Below are 22565 nucleotides of genomic sequence, written 5' to 3'. Positions count from 1 at the left end.
TTCATTTTGCTGAAACACGGCCCCTGTTGGGTCATTTTTATTGTATACATCATTTGGTTTCTATCCTTTGGGTCGCTTATGACTGTAGTATACACCCTTTGTGGATTGTTTTTAAGATGATTGTTTTTAAGTTATTCGGATGCTTATTAAACTACAAACTGCTACATCCAATCTTCTGTTCCAGTCTTTTTGTTGTTTTGCTGCTTCATTTCCTTTGTGGAACCTTTTGGTGCTGTTTGGATTTTGTTGTTTTGTCTTCTGGTGAACACAACCACAAGTTGAGAAAGTTCAGCCCTCAAGCTCCCTCCTCCTTTTTCTTCCCTCTGGGTTAGCAGGAGTCACAGGAGCTTTAGGCTCAGCCAAGTCTCTTCAGGCTCCTCCTCAGCTACTTCCTGGTTTCTGCAAACCGCCTGCACAGAGGCAGAGCTCAGAAGGCACAGCTGAATCTCTGAGGAATCTAAAAAGCAGGCACACCAGGTGGGTACTGCGTGCTGCAGAGAGTTGCCACTCTCCTGGCCCAGGCGGGTTACCTGGGGGGGGCCATCAGGACTTCCTAGCTCTAGTCCTGGCTTCGAAGCACTTCTTGAAAGGAAGTTCTTTGGCCAACGCCACAGCCAAGGCCATCATCACTGCCCCCTTCCCCCACTTCCTACCCTGCCTGGTCCCTTCCCTGCCACGCTCCTCCCTGGGTACCTGTCCGGATTCTGCCTGCTGTCCACAGGAAGAGACATGAAGTCAGAGGACATGATGGGCTTCAAGTTACATCTCTGGACAATTTGGTGTCCAAGCATTCAATGTGCTGGGGGTCTCTGCGAGAGGGCACTTCCACCGTGGCCAGCTAACCTGTCCTTCTCCAGGCTGGGGGTCCCTGGGAGGGGGCACCTCTACTGTGCCAGCTTATCACTCCTTCTCCAGGGTGTGCAGTGATTCTGTCTTGAAGTGATCAGATATATTTCCCATAGGTTCAGTTTCTGCCCCTGGAAAGGTGCTGTTCAGCTGGCACTCCTGCATCTCTGTATAGCTGGAAAAGCCGCAGCAGGGTCAACAGAGGAGCGGTCAGCATGAAAACCTGGGGAGATGGGGACAATTACTCTGGCTGAGCACATGGAGGTTAAGTGACTTGCTGAAGATCATGCAGTGATAAGAGACAAGGTGGAGGCCCTGATCGCTGTGATTCTAGGTCTAAGCTCCGTTTTGTCCCTTACATTGTGACAATTGATTCTCTTTATCTTCGCTGTATATGTACAGTCTCTTGCATTGTGAACCGCTCTGAACTGTTTTGTGGTATACAAAAATAAAGTTATTATTATTATTATTATTATTAATAGGTGCCCTGCAGAAAGTAACTGCTGCAAAGAGAAGTTGCAGGGCCTGGATAAAGGGTTCAGTTCAGGTTCTGTTGCTCCTGGTGATTCTCATCTAAACCACTTCCCTGTGGTGTGGTCAGTGCAGATTTAGGATTCATTTGCACCTCATCCAGTGCCCTCCTTTTACCTCTTCTAGCACACAGCTCTCCTCCTGCCAGTGGGAAAGAGGGGGAGGCTTGTGCCTGAAGGAGGAGACGGCTGGTACCTCACATGGGACAGACACACCCAGGCACTTGCCAAATGGGAAATGGAGGCCTGGCTGTAGTTAGTGTGTTTATCCGCAGTGCCAATATTAGGGTTTACCAGACGTGCAGATTTCCCCGAACATGTCCGGGGGTCAGGGCGGCTTTTCAAAACCTGGCATTTTGTCCGGGTTTTGAAAAGCCTCTTCAAATCGTGTTGGTCAGGGAGGAAGTCCGCGCATGCGCAGACTCCCTGCCCGACAAGAGCAGGCAGCGGGAGGTGGGGCTAGGGCGGGATGGGTAGAACTGGGCGGGCTTGGGGGGCGGTTCTAGGGAGGTCTGGATTTTCCAATTGGAAAATTTGGCAACCCTAGCTAATGTGGCCTGAGGTTCTCAAACCTGTGCTGTTTGCTGACTCCCTCCCCCCTGGATTTGAGTTCCTCTCTCCCCCACCTTGCCACCGTGCAGCAATACCTTGCTCACAGCCATTAGCGCTTCAGTTCTAGCATTTAACCAACATGTTCAAACTAGAGAATGACACGGTGACAAAATTCATCACCGTTCCCATCCCTGCGGATAACCGCGGGAAACCATCTTCATGTCATTCTTTAAGGAGAGAGGAAAGAATCAGAGTATGAATGGCCACAACCACTGACCCACAAGCTTTGCTTTGAAGAATGCTGGTGTAGAAGGACCGAGGTTGAAACAGACACTACAGAATGACAGTCTCTGGTATCCAGAGCAGATATTATGATGTCATAATGCCTCATTCCACCAGTGCCTAAGAGCCAATCACATCAGTGATGTCACAATGGCTTCATTATCCTTGGCTCCCATAAGAATCAGAGTATGAATGGCCACAACCACTGACCCGCAAGCTTTGCTTTGAAGAATGCTGGTGTAGAAGGACCGAGGTTGAAATAGACACTAGAAAATGACATGGGATTATTTCCCGCGGTTATCCGAGGGGACGGGAACGGTGATGAATTTTGTCACCATGTCATTCTCTAGTTCAAACCAACTAAACTTAAAAAAAAGAAATCAGTGCAGGAGTCTGAGATAAGATTTTAATGGAAAAGAGATTGGGGTTTTCTTTCGAGCTAGTACAAAGCTCCTGGATTTAGACTTGACACCAGAATGCAAAACCAGGTGGTGAGGCCAGCACACTCTTCCCCCCTCCCCCCATCTGCCAGCATTTGGCATTAACTACTAGCAGGATCTTCAGCTAAACTCCTGAGTTGGGGTAATCAGATAAATTTCCTGAAGATCCATCCGGTTTGTGGCCCTTGAGGACTGCACTTTGACAACCCCTGACAGATAGACAGACTAATTGTTCTGTGGACTGTACGCTTCTGGGGTCACAGGAGGCCGGGTGACTGTTTAACCAGAGTAAACTTGGATGCCATGCTCAGAGGCGGGCAGCGCTCCTGACTGTGTGAGCTGGCGCTGGGGACACAGGTTGAGTCGGGCGGTGGATGCAGATTTTAGGATCTGTTTGATTCCCAATCATGGACGGTAAGTCTGTACTAGAGGATAAGGGTGTCACTTTCCGGTGCCCCATTCAAACATACACAAGGCAGAAGGAGGTATGGGGAAATTGTGGGGGCAGGAGAGTTACTGGCCAGATACTGCCATGGGAAGCTTGTTGTATGATCGCCTATTTCTAGGTTTCTAGGCAAGTTACAAAAAAAAAAGTTAAACAATGTTTAATATATAAACGGGGTTTATTTGATGTACTAGTCACACTGGGAAAGGCGGGGAGGAACTACGTATGCTTAAAGCAAAGAGAACAATCAAGGCAGGAATGAAAGGGAGGGTTAGGTTAAGGAGAACTAAGAAAAACCTTATGTTTCTTAGGGAGATTGAAGCTCAGGTGTAAAATTGAGGAGAACTAAAGCTGATGAGACTAAAGCTCATATAAGTACTAGAAAAGAAGGCACCTTTGTAGAGATGGCTTTTTAGTTTCTCTAGCATTTGTTCTTCTCTTAATTCGAGTGGATGAGCATTCCACAACTGAGGGCCTTTGACCAAAAAGATTTCCAATTGTCTGTCAGAGAGGGAATAGTTAATAAGTGATTAGTGGATCGTAGCGTGCAGGCAGGAATTAATAAGTTATAGATGAATTTGAGTGTTTTTGCCTTTAATGTTTTGTGTATCAGCAAACTGCCTGTAGGCAATTCTATGTACGACAGGTAACCAATGTGCTTTTTAAAAAAAAAATATAATGGTGTTACGTGATTGTATTTTTTAGCATTTTGATATTATTTTTACTGCCACAACAGAAAAGCCAACAGGCTAAGAAAGACAGACAGTAAGGAAGGGGACAAAAGAGAGAGCAGCTAGACATATAAGAACATAAGAAGTTGCCTCCACTGGGTCAGACCAGAGGTCCATCGCGCCCAGCGGTCCGCTCCCGCGGCGGCCCATCAGGTCTATGACCTGTGAAGTGGTTCCTGACCATTTCTATAACCTACCTCTGCTTCTATCTGTATCCCTCAATCCCCTTATCCTTCAGGAACCTATCCAAACCTTCGTGGCTGTCTCTGTCTGAGACACAGGCAAAAACAGTCAGAAGTGGAACAAACATTTGAGAGAGAGAAGAGAGATACAGACAGAAACATAGAAAATGATGGCAGAAAAGGGCCACGGCCCATCTAGTCTGCCCACCCCCTAACTACCTCCATGAAGAGATCCCACATGCCAATCCCATCTTTTCTTAAAATCTGGCACGCTGCTGGCCTCAATTACCTGTAGTGGAAGATTATTCCAGCGATCAACCACCCTTTCGGTGAAGAAATATTTTCTGGTGTCGCCATGAAATTTCCCACCCCTGTTTTTCAACGGATGCCCTCTTGTTGCTGTGGGTCCTTTAAGGAAAAAGAGATCCTCTTCCACCTTGATATGGCCTGTGACATATTTGAGCGTCTCGATCATGTCTCCCCTCTCTCTGCGTTCCAAGATGTGGGGCAGAGGATATTTACCACATGGCTCCAGGAAAAGGAGGATGGATTGAGACAACCGGGTTTTACTTCCATTGAAAACAACAGAAGTAAGGAGGCCAGATAAGACACATTTGGGTTGAAAGCAATGGAAGTAAAACCCGGATGTCTCAATCCGTCCTCCTTTTTCTAGAGTCATGTGGTTACCCTACTGGCAGATACAAGCAAAGCAAGTGACGCAGATTGGATGTTGAAAAGCCAGAGTGAGATTTTACTGGCAGAGAGGATAGATATGACAAGTTTTGGTCATGGGGACAGGTAGTGACCAAAGTGTGAATGCCTAAGAGGTTTGTCGTCAAGGCTGAGCCAGTGGCTTATTCTCTGTGCCGAAGTCGGTGCCAGACAGGTTGTCCAGAACCCTAACACACAAGCTGACAGGGAGACCCTAGACTCCTGGCTAAAGGAACGCTCTTATTCCCTAGCTGTCAGCCGGAGACTGTCAGACACCATGGCACAACTTATGCAGGAGTTGGGAATTGCCTTCTTCCAGAAGCAGCAGTTAAGTGCCTCTATGGCTGATACCTTCCTCGAACACCTGTGTCTACTGGATATCAACTCGGAGCCTCTAACTGCCCGTACCACCAGCATCATCTGCACAATAGGTAACGTCCGACCCAGACCTCACCTGCCCAAACACCCACTACATCCGGCTCTACAGGTAATGCCCACCCCATCCCTCACCTGCTCTACAGGTAATGCTCACCCCATCCTTCACCTGCTCTACAGGTAGAACCTACCTCATCCCTCACCTGCTCTACCAGTAGCACCTACCTCATCCCTCACCTGCTCTACAGGTAACACCCACCCCATCCCTCACTTGCTCTACAGGTAGCACCCACCCTATCCCTCACCTGCTCTACAGGTAGCACTCACCCCATCCCTCACCTGCTCTACAGGTAGCACCTACCCCATTCTTCATCTGCCCTACAATTAGCATCCACCCTATCCCTCATCTGCTCTACAGGTAGCACCCACCCAATCCCTCACCTGCTCTACAGGTAACACCCACCCCATCCCTTACCTGCTTTACAGGTAATACCCACCCCATCCCTCACTTGCTCTACAGGTAGCACCCACCCTATCCCTCACCTGCTCTACAGGTAGCACTCACCCCATCCCTCACCTGCTCTACAGGTAGCACCTACCCCATTCTTCATCTGCCCTACAATTAGCATCCACCCTATCCCTCATCTGCTCTACAGGTAGCACCCACCCAATCCCTCACCTGCTCTACAGGTAACACCCACCCCATCCCTTACCTGCTTTACAGGTAATACCCACCCCCATCCCTTCACCTGCTCTACAGGTACATCAAAATGATTTCTGCTGCCCCTTCCGCTTTCAGGTCCTGCTTCCCGTTCTGTGGAAATGCTGAAAGAAATGATCAAGGCTGGAATGAATATTGCTCGACTCAATTTCTCCCATGGATCCCATGAGGTAAGGGGTGTACATGGCTTTCTCATCCTTCTGCCTTCTTTTTTTGTCCCAGGTATTATGTAAATTCCCCTTACACCTCTTTGCCCAGATCCCAGCAGTTAGAAGCAGCTTTCTGTCATAATTGCTTGCCCATGGAAGATTCCTGAAATTCCTCATTCTCTATTTCAGTATTTTGTCATTTTGCAAAGATTCCCAAAGCTCCTCATTGTTTTACCCAATGTATTGATACTTCTGCGGAAGATTGCTGCAATTCCTCACTATCTTTCCCCGGTGCTTTGAATTTTGCAGTATCATGCCAGTTCTATAAAGAATATTCGTGAAGCCACAGAGAGTTTTGCAGTAAATGCGATGTTCTACAGACCTGTGGCCATTGCTTTGGATACCAAGGGCCCGGAGATCCGCACTGGTGTGCTGAGAGAGGTAAGTGTCAGCACCTTTCACTGATGGAGAACAGGGTGGTCAGTAGTCTGAGGGGAGAAGAGCCCTTGAGTGGATCAGTGCACTGTTATAGAGGCACTGGAAAAGGTTCAAAGAAGAGCGACCAAGATGGCAAAGGGGTTGGAACTCCTCTCGTATGAGGAAAGACTAAAAAGGTTAGGGCTCTTCAGCTTGGAAAAGAGACCTCTGAGGGGAGACATGATTGATGTCTACAAAATCCTAAGTGGAGTAGAACGGGTACAAGTGGATTGATTTTTCACTCCTTCAAAAATTACAAAGACTAGGGGATATTCGATGAAACTGTAGGGAGATACTTTTTAAACCAATAGGAGGAAATTTTTTTTCACTCAGAGAATAGTTAAGCTATGGAACGCTTTGCCAGAGGGTGTGGTAAGAGCGGATAGCGTAGCTGGTTTTAAGGAAGGTTTGGACAAGTTCCTGAAGGAAAGTTCATAGTCTGTTATTGAGAAAGACATGGGGGAAGCCACTGCTTGCCCTGGATCATAGAAACATAGAAATAGACGGCAGATAAGGGCCACGGCCCATCTAGTCTGCCCACCCCAATGACCCTCCCCTACCTTTCTCTGTGAATAGATCCCACGTGTCTATCCCATTTGGCCTTAAAATCAGGCACGCTGCTGGCCTCAATAACCTGAAGTGGAAGACTATTCCAGCGATCAACCACCCTTTCAGTGAAAAAGAATTTCCTGGTGTTCCCGTGCAGTTTCCAGCCCCTGATTTTCCACGGATGCCCCCTTGTTGCCGCGGGACCCTTGAAAAAGAAGATCAGTAGCATGGAATGTTGCTACTGTTTGGGGTTCTGGAATCTTGTTACTTTTGGGTTCCAGAATCTTGCTATTCTTTCAGATTCTGGAATGTTGCCACTCCTTGGGTTTTATCAAGTACTAGTGACCTGGATTGGCCATCGTGAGAACGGGCTACTGGGCTTGATGGACCATTGGTCTGACCCAGTAAGGCTATTCTTATGTTCTTATTCCTGGATTATTAGAGGCTGTGGACTGTGTCATACCTGTTCACAGATGTCTATTAATCTCTGTACTGGTACACCTCTTTCCACTTCCAAAGCTACATTGTTTTGTATTTTAAAGTGTCACTGCCTCTCTCCATCTCTCTTTCTTCTTGCCCTCCCTTACGTCTTCTCTACCTCTCTCTCTTTACCTCATTCCTTCCATGTCCTGCGCTCTGCACATGTAGGGTGAGCATACAGAGGTGGAGCTGGTGAAAGGCTCCCAGGTGAAGGTAACCACAGATGAGTCCTTCAAAAACAAGTGTGATGACAAGCTGATCTGGGTAGATTATAAGAACATTACTAAAGTTGTGGAGGCCGGCAGCAAGATCTTCCTGGATGATGGGCTCCTTTCCCTTGTGGTGAAGCAAGTCGGTAAGTGAGTGGATCGAGTGCGACTGTTGAAGGCCCAGGGTATCTCTTGGCCCTTGCAAACCCTGTGCTCTAAGCAGTGCCTTGTCTGTAGCACCAGGACCTAGATGGTGAGGATGAGGCTGTTGGAAAAAAAAATCTGCCAGGATCACGTTTTGAGCTGTTGACTGGGAAAGATGGATTCAGTCAAATGCCTGGTCTTTCAATGGCATGCGATGACCTTTTAAGCAGGGGATTCAGTATATGTGCTAAACCATGGTGTCCATGATCTTCGTCAGAATGGGTTTTCAGGATATCCTGAATGAATACGCAAATAGATCTCATGCATATTCATTGGGGAAATACTGAAAGCCCAACTGGATTGTTTCCCTTGAAGACCGACATTGGACACTCTTGGGCAAAACATTAGTGTAATACGTACCTTTAACCAAGGTTAATGTACCGTACTCACTGTGCGTTTGTTTTGGTTGAGCACAGACTTTGAACACAAGGCACTTCTGTTGCCCTAAGCAAGTGAAGACGTACAGTGAAAGAACTTGCTTGGTAAGAATTTCAGGCATAACAAATATCTGACTCCTTCCCTTATAGAAATTAGAGAATGACACGGGGACAAATTTTTCCCCGTCTCCGCAGGAACTGATTTTCCAATCCCATCCCGGCGAGTTCTTTTCCTGTCCTTGCCCCATTCCTGCCAGCTCCGTCCTCATCTGCACAAGCCTCAAACACTTTAAAATCATAAGTGTTTGGGGTTTGTGCGGTTAAGGCAGAGTTTACAGGAATGGGGCAGGGACAGCGACAAAATTTGCAGGAATGGTAAATTGAGTTTCTAATGTTGCAGAGATGCCAAAGGTAACCCATCTAGGTTACCATATGGCTCCAGAAAAAGGAGGACGGATTGAGACATCCAGGTTTTACTTCCATTGCTTTCATTGGAAGTAAAACCCAGATGTCTCAATCTGTCCTTCTTACTTTCAATTGAAGCAAAACCCGGATGTCTCAATCCGTCCTCCTTTTTCTGGAGCCAAATGGTAACCCTAGATTCACTTCCATCTCTGGCTTTGTACTAGGTCCTGATTATTGCCTGACGGAGGTGGAAAACGGAGGCACTCTTAGCAGCAGGAAGGGTGTGAACCTGCCTGGGACTGAGGTGGACCTGCCGGCAGTATCAGACCGGGACATCCAGGACCTGCACTTTGGCATTCAGCAGGGTGTGGACGTGATTTTTGCCTCTTTCATCCGCAAGGCGGATGATGTGCTGGCCATCCGCAAAGTGCTGGGAGAGCAAGGAAAGACTATTAAAATTATCAGTAAGATAGAGAACCACGAGGGTGTGAAAAAGTAAGGCCACACACTGGCTGTTACTGTCCCTCCCTCCTATTTGTGTGTCCCCCTGCTCAACATGTCTCTTGCCTCTGGCAGTGTGTCCTGTAACTGTCTCTCCTTCCTCTCCCTGGGTTCTCTTACTGTCTGTCCTCTAACTGCCCCTTGTCTTTGTCTATGTGTCCTGTGAATGACCCTCATCCTTGTTTCCACAAATCCAGCAAAAACTGCAAAGTGGTTCCATCTTTCTTTTCTCTCTCTCTGTCTCACCTGTTTCTCACGCTCAGGTTTGATGAGATTCTGGAAGCCAGTGATGGGATTATGGTGGCCCGTGGGGACCTGGGCATTGAAATTCCAGCAGAGAAAGTCTTCCTTGCTCAGAAGATGATGATCGGGCGGTGCAACCGTGCCGGGAAGCCGGTCATCTGTGCCACGCAGGTGAGATCAGACCTTTTCTGCCAACAGATCTCAGGGGAGGATGGGGGTAGTCGCCTCCTGTCGTATCAGTGGCCCCTGTGTCACCACATGCCTCACTCTCTCACTGATCCCTGAATCATTGGGTCCCTTGGTCTGTTTCTACTAATTGTAGATGCTGGAAAGCATGATCAAGAAACCACGTCCAACCCGTGCAGAAAGCAGCGATGTGGCCAATGCAGTGCTAGACGGAGCTGACTGTATCATGCTATCAGGGGAGACAGCCAAAGGGTCATACCCCGTGGAGGCTGTCCGGATGCAGCATGCGGTAAGTGTCTCCAACAGGAGGCAACAGGTGTAAAAAGAAGAATGTGTCTAGGTGTAGAAAAACCAGAAGTAAGCCAACAGTTTATGGTAGAAGCACTGACGTTCTGCCTCAGTGACATCCCTGGCTTTTACCACTGACCCTCATTTGCGGCCCTGGGCGATAGCATATGCCAGCCCAAACCAGACCTTGGTAAAATGGGCTTAGGTTGATAATAGAAAAGCTTCCTGCAGTACCAGCCTCTCCCAACAGGGCAGGTGGTGTGAATGGTACAGGAGCTCTGGGTGTAGGGAGGCTCACTCTTCCTGTAGTACCACCTTTTTCCAGCAGAAGGCGCTGAAGGGAATGATGCAAGAACTCTGAGTAATAGGGAAGTTCATAGTGCCTGTAGTTCCTCTTCTTCCAGCAGGAGGTGTTCTGGGAAGGTACAGGAGATCTGGGTTAGAGAATGACACGGTGACAAAATTCATCACCATTCCCATCCCCACGGATAACCGTGGGAAATAATCCCATGTCATTTTCTAGTGTCTATTTCAATCTCAATCCTTCTACACCAGCATTCTTCAAAGCAAAGCTTGCGGGTCAGTGGTTGTGGCCATTCATACTCTGATTCTTCCCTCTCTCCTTAAAGAATGACATGAAGATGGTTTCCCGCGGTTATCGGCAGGGACAGGAATGGTGATGAATTTTGTCACCGTGTCATTCTCTAATCTGGATATATGGAAGTTCATAGTGCCTGTAGTTTTACCCTTTTTCAGCAAGAGGCTCAGTCTGTAGGGAACTGTAAAGGAGCTCTGGAGATAGGGAAGCTCATAGAGCCTGCAGTTCCACCCTCTTTCAGGGAATGGTATGGTACAGGAGCTCTGGGGATAGGGAGGCTGATAGTGCCTATAGTTCCTCTTCTTCCAGCAGGCGACCCTAGGGAATGGTATGGTACAGGAGTTCTGGGGATAGGAAAGCTCATAGAGCCTGTAGTTCCACCCTCTTCCAGCAGGAGACGCTGTAGGAAATGGTATGGTACAGGAACTCTGGGGATAGGGAAGCTCATAGTGCCTGCAGTCCCACCCTCTTCCTACAACATGGAGAATAAGGAAGGATATGGCTTCCAGTGGGATTTTATTTCTGGGCTTGTAGTGACCGTATGGACTCGGCAGCCTTTTCTCATTACAGATTGCCCGGGAAGCTGAAGCGGCAATATATAACCAGCAGCTGTTTGAGGAGCTACGTCGCGTCACCCCACTGTCCCAGGACCCCACCGAGGTGACCGCCATTGGTGCTGTCGAGGCCTCCTTCAAGTGCTGTGCTGGAGCCATTATCGTGCTGACCACCTCTGGCAGGTGAGGGCGGGATGGGTCTCGCAAGTCAGTGCCCTGGGGAATGATCAAAGTGTGTACCTCTAAACTTTCCCTGAGAAATTTAACAAAGCTGCTCCCAGGAGTCTTCGATAAATGGGATACAACAGGGATTACGTATTTGGGTCAGGATGTGTCTCGTTTCTCAGAATTGAAAGATATGGATGACCTCCTCCAATGCGATTGTCATCACAACCCTTCATCTTAAACACAAAGGGCTCGATATTCAAACGGGTCTGGTTAAATCCCGCTGAGATGGATGGTGCTCCTGAACATTGCGTCTCGCTGCCAAGGCGTGGTCCGGTCAGTGCTGGGGTGGTCCAGGAATTCTGCCTGCAAAAAGGCTGGGTGAGCTGAGCACTGGTCCGATATCGGCTGGTGCTTCTTTAATTACCAGGTGGCAGGAAGTCCGGACATGGCACTGACTGTCGGGGATTAATTCAGCCTGCGGCTGTCAGAAGCTTAAAAACTACTGACCGCCGCAGGCTGAACATTACCCCCCAGAAAGCTGAACACAGTCTGAGGTCATTTACAATTAATATTTATTTATTCAGTTTTCTATATTGACCTCAGAACAGTTTACATGAATTTATTTGGGTACTCAAGCATTTTTCCCTGTCTATCTATCTAATATACCTGGGGCAATGGGGGGGATTAAGTGACTTGACCAGGGTCACAAGGAGCAGTTGGGGTTTGAACCCAAAACCTCAGGGTGCTGAGGCTGTAGCTTTAACCACTGCGCCACTTTATAAAAATAAAATTAAAAAACCCAATTGCATGTTATCTGTGGACAACGCATGTTATACGCATTGAAATATATGATATTGCATAGATAACAAATCTTAATAAACTTGAAACTTGAACTTGATAAGACGAAGACCTCTTAGTGCCATAGAAAATGCAAGTCCAACGAGAACAAAAACTCTGTGGAGATGGCGATGCCCGAGATGCGGGCTTCGTTCAAAGACATACACATTCACAATCCACATAAAATATATATCTAGGACTCATACCTAGACATATAGATTTCATGTGGATTATGAATGTGTATTTGTTTGAACGAAGCCCGCATCTTGGCCATCGCCCATCTCCACAGAGTTTTTGTTCTCGTTGGACTTGCATTTTCTGTGGCACTAAGGGGTCCTCGTCTTCGCCTTATCAAGTTCAAGTTTATTAAGATTTGTTATCTATGCAATATCATGTATTTCAATGCGTATAACAATTTATTTTTTTTTAAAAAGGGGAGGGCAAAACAAGACATTGTATACAAATTATACAGGGCAGGATTAATTCGTCGAGGGCCCCTAGGCACACACAAGTATACTACAGAAATTAGATTATTGCAATGCTCTATACCTATGTGGGGTAAAGACGTAGATCAACTGCTTTCGCCCACTACTTATGAGGAATTCAGAAAACGTCTAAAAAACGCAACTGTTCCTAAAGTATCTAGACAACTGACCCACTCATCTTCTTTCTCCTCCTATTAATCTCTTTCTCCTCAACAACGCATTTCCGGTCCTATTAACTCTCCTCTTCCCCCCTCTTAAATTAAATCAATTTGTACCTCTTTTAATCTATTGTAAACCGCATAGAACTTAACGGTATTGCGGTATATAAACTGTTGTTATTATTATTATTACACTGGGCCCCCCTGCCCCGCCTCACTCCACCATGCGCCCAGGCGGAAACAGGAAGCCGCGTCAGAGGGAAGCTCTGGGCAAGCAGCACCGCTTGCGCAATTACAGTTCCCGTTGCCTTTCTTACCCGCGTTGCTTGCTTGTCTTACTTTCCGTCGAGGGGGGGGGACCGCGTTGCCGAGGGGGGGGACCGCTTTACCGATCGATGCTGGAGGGGTCCATCGCCGTTTGGAAAAAACAATGTTGATGCCCTCCTTCATTGGGGGGGGGGAGCCCCCCCTAACTATTTCAGGCCCTAGGCACGTGCCTACTGGTTAATCCTGCCCTGAAATTATTATACGTTCTAATACAAACTGGTACAAAAGGCAAGGGGGATGAACTACAATTTTTAAAGAAAGAAAAGAAACATTTAGGGAAGAACAGTTGAAATAAAATAAAGGATAATTTGGCAACCTACTGGTAAGATTGATGAAGAATGAAATTCCTCCCGGAAGGACGGACGTTCGCCTTCAGTTACTCTTCACCGCGCGCGCAGGGAGCCAAACGGTCCTGGGCAAATCTATTCGAACTGACTGGGGGGGGCTAAGGATTGGTGTGGGACAGACATGGATTGATCGGCGTCGAAACGGGGTGAAGGGGGGGGGGACCGTGGCCTCTCCCCCCCCCCTCCAGAACGGCCACTTACTTTTATCCCTGGCGGTCCTGAGGTGCAGCGGTCGCTCGGTCGCGGCTGCTTTCTTCAGGCGCTGAGCGGCAAACGAGCGGGAGCGCGCCTCAGGCGCTCGGCGGCCTCTTTGACTGGCTCCCGAGAATTGGCGGGAACCGGTCAAAGAAGCCGCTGAGCGCCCAGGCGCGTTGCCGCTCAGCGGCTCAAGAAACCAGCAGGGGCAGGGTGCTGAGCGAGCGCGTGCGAGGGAAGGGGGCTGGGAGCAGAGTCTGACGGGGGGTGGCTGGGAGCAGAGTGACAGGGAGGTGGCAGGGAGCAGAGTCTGAGGGGGGTGCAGAGTCTGACATGGGGGTGGTTGGAGGCAGAGTCTGACATGGGAGGTGGCTTGGAGCAGAGTGACAGGGAGGTGGCAGGGAGCAGAGTCTGAGGGGGGTGCAGAGTCTGACATGGGGGTGGTTGGAGGCAGAGTCTGACATGGGAGGTGGCTTGGAGCAGAGTGACAGGGAGGTGGCAGGGAGCAGAGTCTGAGGGGGGTGCAGAGTCTGACATGGGGGTGGTTGGAGGCAGAGTCTGACATGGGAGGTGGCTTGGAGCAGAGTGACAGGGAGGTGGCAGGGAGCAGAGTCTGAGGGGGGTGCAGAGTCTGACATGGGGGTGGTTGGGGGCAGAGTCTGACATGGGAGGTGGCTTGGAGCAGAGTGACAGGGAGGTGGCAGGGAGCAGAGTCTGAGGGGGGTGCAGAGTCTGACAGGGGGGTGGCTGGGAGTAGAGTCTGAGGGGGTGCAGAGTCTGACAGGGGGGTGGCTGGGAGCAGAGTCTGACATGGGGGTGGTTGGAGGCAGAGTCTGACATGGGGGGTGGCTGGGAGCAGAGTCTGACGGGGGGTGCAGAGTCTGACATGGGGGTGGTTGGAGGCAGAGTCTGACATGGGAGGTGGCTTGGAGCAGAGTGACAGGGAGGTGGCAGGGAGCAGAGTCTGACAGGGGGGTGGCTGGGAGTAGAGTCTGAGGGGGTGCAGAGTCTGACGGGGGTGGCAGGGAGCAGAGTCTGACGGGGGGGTAAGAGTCTGACATGGGAGGTGGCTTGGAGCAGAGTGATAGGGAGGTGGCAGGGAGCAGAGTCTGACATGGGGGTGGTTGGAGGCAGAGTCTGACATGGGGGTGGCTGGGAGCAGAGTCTGACAGGGAAGGAGGGGGCTGGGTGCAAAGCTGACAGGGAGATGCTGGGTGCAGGGGGTAGGGAGTTGGGAAGGCAGGGAGGACAGATGCTCAGGGGGTTGTGAAAGACAGATACTGCACATACTGGGAGAGGGTTGGGAAGGACAAATACAGGGGCTGGGGGGGTTAGGAAAGGAAGAAAAGAGAGATACTGCACAGGTGGAGTAGTGGGAACGGAGAGAAAGAAATGCTGCCAGTGAGGGAGGGAAAAGGAACGGAGAATTGTTGGACATAGGTGTGTGGCGTGAGAGGGAAGGAAAGATGATGTATATGGGGAAAGGAAGAAAGAGGGAGAATTGTTGGATATGATAGTGGTGGAGAAGAGGGAGAGAGAAATGTTACACTGTGAGGGAGGAGAGATGTCAGACTACTGCAATGGGAAGGAGAGAGAGAGAGATGCCAGACCACAGAATGGAAGGGAAGGAGAGGAGAGAGATGTTAGACCTTGGGAAGAGGGAGGGAAGAAGAGAGAGATGCCAGACCATGGGAGAGGAGAGAGATTCTAGGCTATGGGAAGGAGAGGAGAAAGATGCTAGACCATATGAGGGGGGAAGACAGAGATGTCTGACCATGGGAGAGGGATGAGATGGTGCATAGGGATGGGTGCGTCAGGGAAGAGATAAGAAGAAACACTTCTTATGGATAGAGGGGAGTAGGGGAGAAGAAAGAGGGAGGAGATGGTTACACATGGATAGATAGGAAGGGAAGGCATGGAAAAGTAGATTTTGAGAAGAAAGAAAAATGGAAGAAAGTTGAATGTTAAAAGTTAATGCTAAAGACCAATGTATGGCAGAAAGTGAAGGAGAGAAAAACAGCAAATGGATAAGGTGGCCCTGGATATACAGTTAAGAGCACAGGCAGAAGGAAGTGCAGCCAGAGACTGGGAAAGATGGTTGGAAAACCCAAATCACCAGGCAACAAAGGTAGGGGAAATGATTTTATTTTCAATTTAGTGATTGAATTGTGTCAGTTTTGAGAAATTATATCTGTTCAGGAAGAAATGCATTTGTTTCTATTTCTCTGGGGGTTGTACTGCATGCAGAGTCTGGCATCTTAGGGTTTTGTTTGTATATATTAGCACTTTTAGTTTGTGCTCCTGTATTTGCATAGGGGTTATCTGCGTTCTGCATGTGTGACCAAGGCCACGTGTTCTGGTAGGAATGAATGTTGAGAAACATACAGTGTGCTTTGCATAGTTTAATTATGTGGTTAACCATTATGTGTTGTTAATAAGATTATATTGTGTGTGTATATATGAAAAATGAATGGAAAAAATGATATTACAATTACCGTGTTCCCCCCAAAATAAGACACTGTCTTATATTAATTTTGGGCCCAAAAAACGCATTAGGTCTTATTTTTAGGGAAACATGGTAATAGCCGCTAATGGACCCGAGTTCCAAATTTCTTTAAACCCAAGTTATGTTACTAACCTTGACTATACTGTCTAGCCACAAATTACTCCACATATCTTCCCCGACCCCAGCATGCCTCAAGGCCCTCTCCCTAACCAAGGTTCCCCCTACTTAAGTGCCGTATGACTGAACGAATAAGCGCGTTGACAGGGCCGATGAAAGAGCTAGGTGCTCCTTGGAAGAACCATAGCACGATTTCACCCTTACCGAAGATAGTGAAGAAGTTGAGCATAGCGTGGCGTTTAATTGTGGACAGCAGACCGAAAAAAACACTAGAAAAATGCAGCCACCGATAGCGTCTGCCTGCACCACAGCCATGTCACAGGAACAGAGCACCTCGTTACAACTTTTCTGTGCGCCAGCCAGCCCACGTTCCCTACCAATTGTCTACCCTCCCTCTACTTCTGGTATCCCACTGTAAGGGACAAAAATGCATTTCAAGCCTGACTTTTCTCAGCTACAAGAACTTAGAAAATAATTTAAACCATCGTGCTTACATAAAGTAGGAATCTGTTTTTCCATCATGACATATTATAATTTAATAAATAAATAATAAAACTAATTGAATGGAAGAGTCAGCGGGGGGGGGGGAGGGAGGATAAGCGCTGCTACCGGTGAATCCAAGCGCTTCAATTAGGGCTTATTTTTGGGGTAGGGCTTATATTATGACCTACCCTGAAAATCATGCTAAGGTTTGTTTTCGGGATAGGTCTTATTTTCGGGGAAACACAGTAGTACTATTATGGGGGGCGGGGTCTGGGGCGGAGCTTGTGGGGCCCCTCCCCCCAAACAAAAAAGCGTTCCGCTGCCTATGGCATGAAGGGCAAATGGAATGTGTCAGGTAGTGGAGTCCATGTATAAATGGTAACATTTGAACTTTTCCACCGAAGTCCTTCTAAGAAACAAAGCCATACTGTCAAAGATGAGCTGCAGGATGAGTTGGGAAGAAAGGATATGAAAAATCCCCATTTTCCTATTCACTGTTCTTATTTTATTTATTGATTCATTCATTCATTTTTATAGCCCATCCTCCCCAGGAGCCCAGAATGGGTTACAATAAAATAAAATGAGGTACTTAGGACTTCCTAACTGTCCCCAAGGCTCACAATTTAGCTAAAGTACCTGAAAAAAACAATTACTGAATGGTAAAGATATAACAAAAATCCCCTTCCCCGGCTGACCCTGTGTCTCCGGGCTGCCTTGCTGAAGTCCTCTGGTTTCATTCCTAGATCAGGTCCTCTGCATTGAACACTGCAGAGGTGGCACTCGCAGCCCCTCAATGGGACAGGCAGAGAATTGTGGTCTGGTTTTTGGATTTAGAGCTGTGACATAAATTTGAGAAGCACTGAGCTGGGTAGGAAAAGAGCGAGGCAAGGTCTATAAACAAAATCCCCCAGGTGATTGTAGATAATACCAGTCCCCAGCTCTGGCTATGACTGAACTGGGAGGAGAAATGTAATTTTTATCAAAGTGCTCCTTCACCCAAACTGTTCTTCAGGTGAGGTTCTTTGCCTCCTCCCCGGGGCTTCCTGGGTCCTTTCTGCTGGCAAAGACCCCATTGCAATCTGGAGAGTCTCTGAATTTTCAGAGCCACTGATCCAGAACCCCTCTCCATGGCCTTCACTCCTGCTTTCTGATCCCTCTCTCTCACCTGCAGGTCAGCTCAGTTGCTCTCCCGTTATCGGCCTCGGGCTCCCATCATCGCTGTCACCAGAAATGAGCAGGTGGCACGTCAGGTTCACCTCTGTCGGGGGGTCTTCCCCATCTTGTACCGCGAAGCTCAGCAAGAGGTCTGGGCTGATGATGTAGACCGCAGGGTCCATTTTGGTATTGAGATTGGTAAGTTTTTGGGCTCAGGTCATCTGATGTACAGCCCTCCTTCCCCATTTCACCATCCTGCCCATCCCTGTTCCCCAACTTCCCCTGGGCACTCTCACCACTTTCTCTTCTCTTCTCAACACCACCACTATTCCCCCACCTTCACTGCCCTACATCTTCCCTACCACCCCACACCTTCCCCCACATTCACCATTCTACTCACCTCCTGACACCCCCTACACCCTCCCCCAAATTCACTATCCTACCCTTTTTCTCCTCCTCTGAACCATCCCCACCCTTCCCTTCTCTTTCAGTATCCCTCTCCTCTAACCACCTCCACACCCTCCCCTATCTTCACCAGCCTACAACTTCCTCTCCTCCTCCGAACACCACCATACTCTTCCCACCCCCACCTTCACCATCCTATGTCTTCCTCTACTCCTCCCAACCACCCCCACTCCCTCTCCCACCTTCACCACCCTATACCTTCCTCCCCTCCTCCTGACAACCCCTGCACCCTTCCTATTTCCCATCCTGTCCAGCTTCAGCTTTGCTTCATGCATCCTTCTGTTCTTCTTTTCCTCAGGCAAAGTCCGAGGATTTCTGCATCCTGAAGACATTGTTATTATTGTGACCGGCTGGAGGCCTGGCTCTGGTTTTACCAACATCATGCAGGTGGTAAAGGTGCCATAGAACGGGAGAAGTCATCAGCCGACAATGTGACTGTCCATCATCGCAGCCGCTAGTGCCACTTCCTCCACTTTCACGCACCCTCCCGAGACTGCGCCATTCCTGCACCTTCGAGGCGCACCCCACCTCCTACCCTGCGGGAACTGCTCCTGCTTCTTCACTTGGACAGGGGCACAGCAATGTCCCAGGCAGTGCAGCCTGCATAGAAGAGCCAGCGAAGGGGCCAAATCCTCACCATAAAAATGCCCCAGGTCACAGGTCAGGCCTCTGAGACATGAATCCCTCATTCTATAACAGGCATGCAACTATAATAGTTACGTGTATATCGCCAAGAGGGTTCGCAGGGGGAGGAGCATCAGTGGGCTGTGGGCATGTCTCCTGCCTTCATGCAGTGCTGAATGTAACACATTTAGGCCCGTGCATTAATGCCTCTGTACACTTGGCTTAAGCAGACACCCCTGAATGTAGGTACAGAAATGTGCCTTAAACTAGTATTCTCTAACGTAATCCAGGCACTGAGGACGAATCAGAGGAGAATCAGGAATAAGACCTGCATGAAAATGTAGGCGGAAGATGATGCAAGCATTCACCTTTGCTCCAGAAACCAGCAGTCCTGACTGTGGCATTATTGTTTTGGGACATGATATGATGTTCTCCTAAGAAGTACTAGCGAAGGACAGTGGGGGGTTTGTTCTCTGGTGTTATTAGCCTTATTATTGGAAATGCACTTTTCAGGGAAATATAGGAAGGTCAGTTTTGGCACCAGGTGGCGTCACGTTTCAGTATGGCTCCATGATGACCGTTTACACCATATAGCCAATAGAAAAGCAATTGTGTAATCTGTATCTGGGACTACTGAGCAAAAGTGTATAAATGTTATGCTGGCTAGCATAAGAGAGAGGAGGGAGGAGAGAAGCGAGAGGAGTCAGACCCAAAAGAACATCAAATTGCTATTTCGTATGTATGCTATCCTTTGTAGCCAATATGCTCTACTTTGCTATTTCATGTGAGTTGCCTTTTGCTTATTACTAATAAACCTATCTTATTGTAACTGTCGCTGTCACGAGGTCTTTTATTACGGGCTGATGATAAGATATCGCAGTGTCTTATCATTACCCAGATGCCGAGAAAGAACTAGTGCTCGGAGCATTGCATCAAGATACCTAATTTATGGCACTCTGTTCTGAAATCACCCCAAAAGGACCCTTCTTCACGGGGGGGGGGGGAGAGGAGGAGGGGGAAAAAGGTGTCAACTCCAGGCTGCCAGGGCCAGGTCTGAATTTCAGAATATGCAACACGAATATTCATGAGATTTGTTTGCATACCCGGGCTATTTGCTGATCCATTGTCTGTATGGAGATCAGGGCTTCCCATAGCTGGAATAGTTTTTAGGATATCCACAATGGATCTGTGTGAGACCCAGTATATGCAAGGTAATCTCATATAAATTCTCTGTGGATTTCCTGAAAACCCAGCTGCCTTGAGGGTTCCCAGGACAGATTACAGGAATCTGGGGTTGATCTGTCTCCCTTGTACTTTCTTACTGGAGGCTGACACTCCAGGAAAAACTGGCTAGCTGAATTTGGAATTTCATACCCCTGACCCCCACACTGTGTATCTCCAAGCTGCTCATTGACCAAATCTAACGAGAGAAGCTTAAGCCAGGTGTTTCATTTGCAGCCTAGTGCATTGTGGGATTTGCAGTCCTGCTTTGTGCTGCTGAGAACGTAATGTTGGCAGGGGGGGGGGGAGGTTGACAGAAATCCAGGACTGGGCTTTGAACTGGGTCACTTGGCAGTTTTGGGGGATGTTGAGTGATACCTCCACCTGTTCTGAGATGAGGGCATCAACGGGAACTCTACTAACTTGGAATATGAAGATATTACTGGCCAGACTTTACGGTAGATATCCTGCAAACAGGATGGTTGGATAGGCTGGAGTGAGCTTGGACGGCAACTTCAGCATTTGGAACCTCATACAATACCAGGTGGACTTTACAGTCTACGGCCCAGAAATATCAAAGAAGAGACAAGTTAATCTAGATGTATTTTTTTAATGGGTATAACTAATGGGCAGACTGGATGAACCGTTCAGGTCTTTATCTACCGTCATTTACTATGTTATCTGGCAGAACCCCAAAGAGAAGCAACATTCCAGAGCTGAGATTGTGATGTCATAATGCCTCATTCCACCAATGCCTAAGAGCCAACCTCGTCAGTGATGTCACAATGGCTTAATATCCTATACTTGGCTCACATAAGAGTTGCCATACTGGGACAGACCAAAGGTCCATCAAGCCCATTATTCTCTTTCCAACAGTGGCCAACCCAGGTCCCAAAGAGCAGCAACATTCCAGAGCTGAGATTGTGATGTCATAATGCCTCATTCCACCAATGCCTAAGAGCCAACCTCAGCAGTGATGTCACAATGGCTTGATTAGATGGCAACTTCAGCATTTGGAACCTAGGACAATACCAGACTTTACAGTCTATGGCCCAGAAATATCAAAGAAGAGACAAGTTAAATTAATCATATATTTTTAATGGGTATAGCTAATGGGCAGACTGGATGGACTGTTCAGGTCTTTATCTGCCATCATGTACTATGTTACAACGAGGGGAGGGGATCTTGCTGCTGCTTCTGCTCATGTTTATTGTTCTCACTTTAGACCAATAAAAGCCGAAAACTTGAAACAGTCCAGAGAGCTGCCCTTCATTCAGACTCCGGTGTGCAGACTGCAGAGTAGCTGACCTTTTCTGGACACCCCCCCTCCCAGTGATACAGCACCCACAATCCTGTGCCCCACAACTACACCTAGGCATGATTTCCTGACTTCATGCACTCACTTTCACCTCTGAGCATCCTACCTTCCTGCAAGACTTGCATCCAACCCCACAAGCACAGGTATTCGTCCTGCTGCAGACGGATGTGGGCACATCCTGACCTTCCTTGCATGTAGGAGCCCAAATCCCCTCCCTAGAGCCTCCAGCAGATTGGGATCCTGGAGTTCAGCTGAGTGGAAAATCACAAAATCTTGTTCTGCCTGTGCACCTCCTGGCTCTCCACATCCCTGCAGTGGGAACATGTGATCCATCCTTCTTCCTGCATGATGCCACTTGGGATGTGAGTGATTCAGTAGGGGCCTGACATGGTGGAAGGTAACCAGGAGACGGGTGTGTGTGTGTGGGGGGGGGGGTGGCAGTGGAGGACAAGCACCTGTCAAGACAGAGAGCTAGTTATCTTACCAGTGCCCTGCCCCCTTGGGTGTCTCTCTCTCTCACCCTCCATTCAGGACTTCTTATCTTTTTAAAGAACTGAGTACAATTATTTAATGTATGTAAACATGAGAAATTAATCACAATAGATCCAGAAGAGCAAATATTTTGCAGTTCCTATCAGTTTCCCTACTTCCCTACTCAGGCACATTTACACCACATAGGTATTTAAACGGCTCTATCATATCTCCCCTCTCCTACCTTTTCTTAAAAGTATACATATTGAGATCTTTAAGTCTGTCCCCATGTGCCTTATGACGAAGACCACACACCATTTTAGTAGCCTTCCTGTGGACCAACTCCATCCTTTTTATATCTTTTTGAAGATGCGGCCTCCAGAATTGTACACAATATTCTAAATGAGGTCTTACCAGAGTCTTATACTGGCCATACCTCTCCCTATGCACCCTAGCATCCTTCTAGCTTTGGCTGTCACCTTTTCAACCTGTTTGGCCACCTTAAGATTATCACATACAATCACACTCAAGTCCTGCTCTTCTGTCATGCACATAAGTTCTTCACCCCGTAAACTGTACCGTTCCTTTGGGATTTTGCCGGCCAAATGCATGACCTTGCATTTCGTAGCATTAAATTTTAGCTGCTGAATTTT

The 22565-nt window shown here is 48.1% G+C and overlaps 1 protein-coding gene across 2 annotated transcripts; it reads left to right on the top strand.

Annotated features, from left to right (window-relative positions):
* Window positions 1–342: 342 nt before the first annotated feature.
* PKLR (pyruvate kinase L/R) lies at window positions 343–19731 on the top strand. 2 transcript variants are annotated; one of them, XM_033924281.1, is made up of 11 exons: window positions 343–477; window positions 4971–5150; window positions 5894–5985; window positions 6274–6405; window positions 7639–7825; window positions 8890–9160; window positions 9430–9580; window positions 9732–9884; window positions 11052–11218; window positions 17830–18011; window positions 18577–19731. In XM_033924281.1, exons 2-11 carry the CDS (start codon window positions 4997–4999, stop codon window positions 18681–18683), a joined length of 1596 nt encoding a protein of 531 aa, XP_033780172.1. In that variant the 5' UTR covers window positions 343–477; window positions 4971–4996; the 3' UTR covers window positions 18684–19731. The 2 variants fall into 2 exon arrangements, with proteins under 2 accessions (XP_033780172.1, XP_033780171.1); XM_033924280.1 differs by lacking the exon at window positions 343–477 and adding an exon at window positions 2930–3064.
* Window positions 19732–22565: the final 2834 nt, after the last annotated feature.

This window comes from Geotrypetes seraphini, chromosome 16 (assembly GCF_902459505.1).
Source record: "Geotrypetes seraphini chromosome 16, aGeoSer1.1, whole genome shotgun sequence".
NCBI classification, from domain to species: domain Eukaryota; kingdom Metazoa; phylum Chordata; class Amphibia; order Gymnophiona; family Dermophiidae; genus Geotrypetes; species Geotrypetes seraphini.
Note: the sequence above shows the minus strand (reverse complement) of the source record. Positions and strands in the feature narration are given on the sequence as shown.

Bases quoted from the DNA above. Each gene is read 5' to 3' on its own strand.
- PKLR (XM_033924280.1), top strand. The intron at 9,581-9,731 runs GTGAGATCAGAC...TACTAATTGTAG, and splicing joins CGGTCATCTGTGCCACGCAG to ATGCTGGAAAGCATGATCAA. The intron at 11,219-17,829 runs GTGAGGGCGGGA...TCTCACCTGCAG, and splicing joins GTGCTGACCACCTCTGGCAG to GTCAGCTCAGTTGCTCTCCC.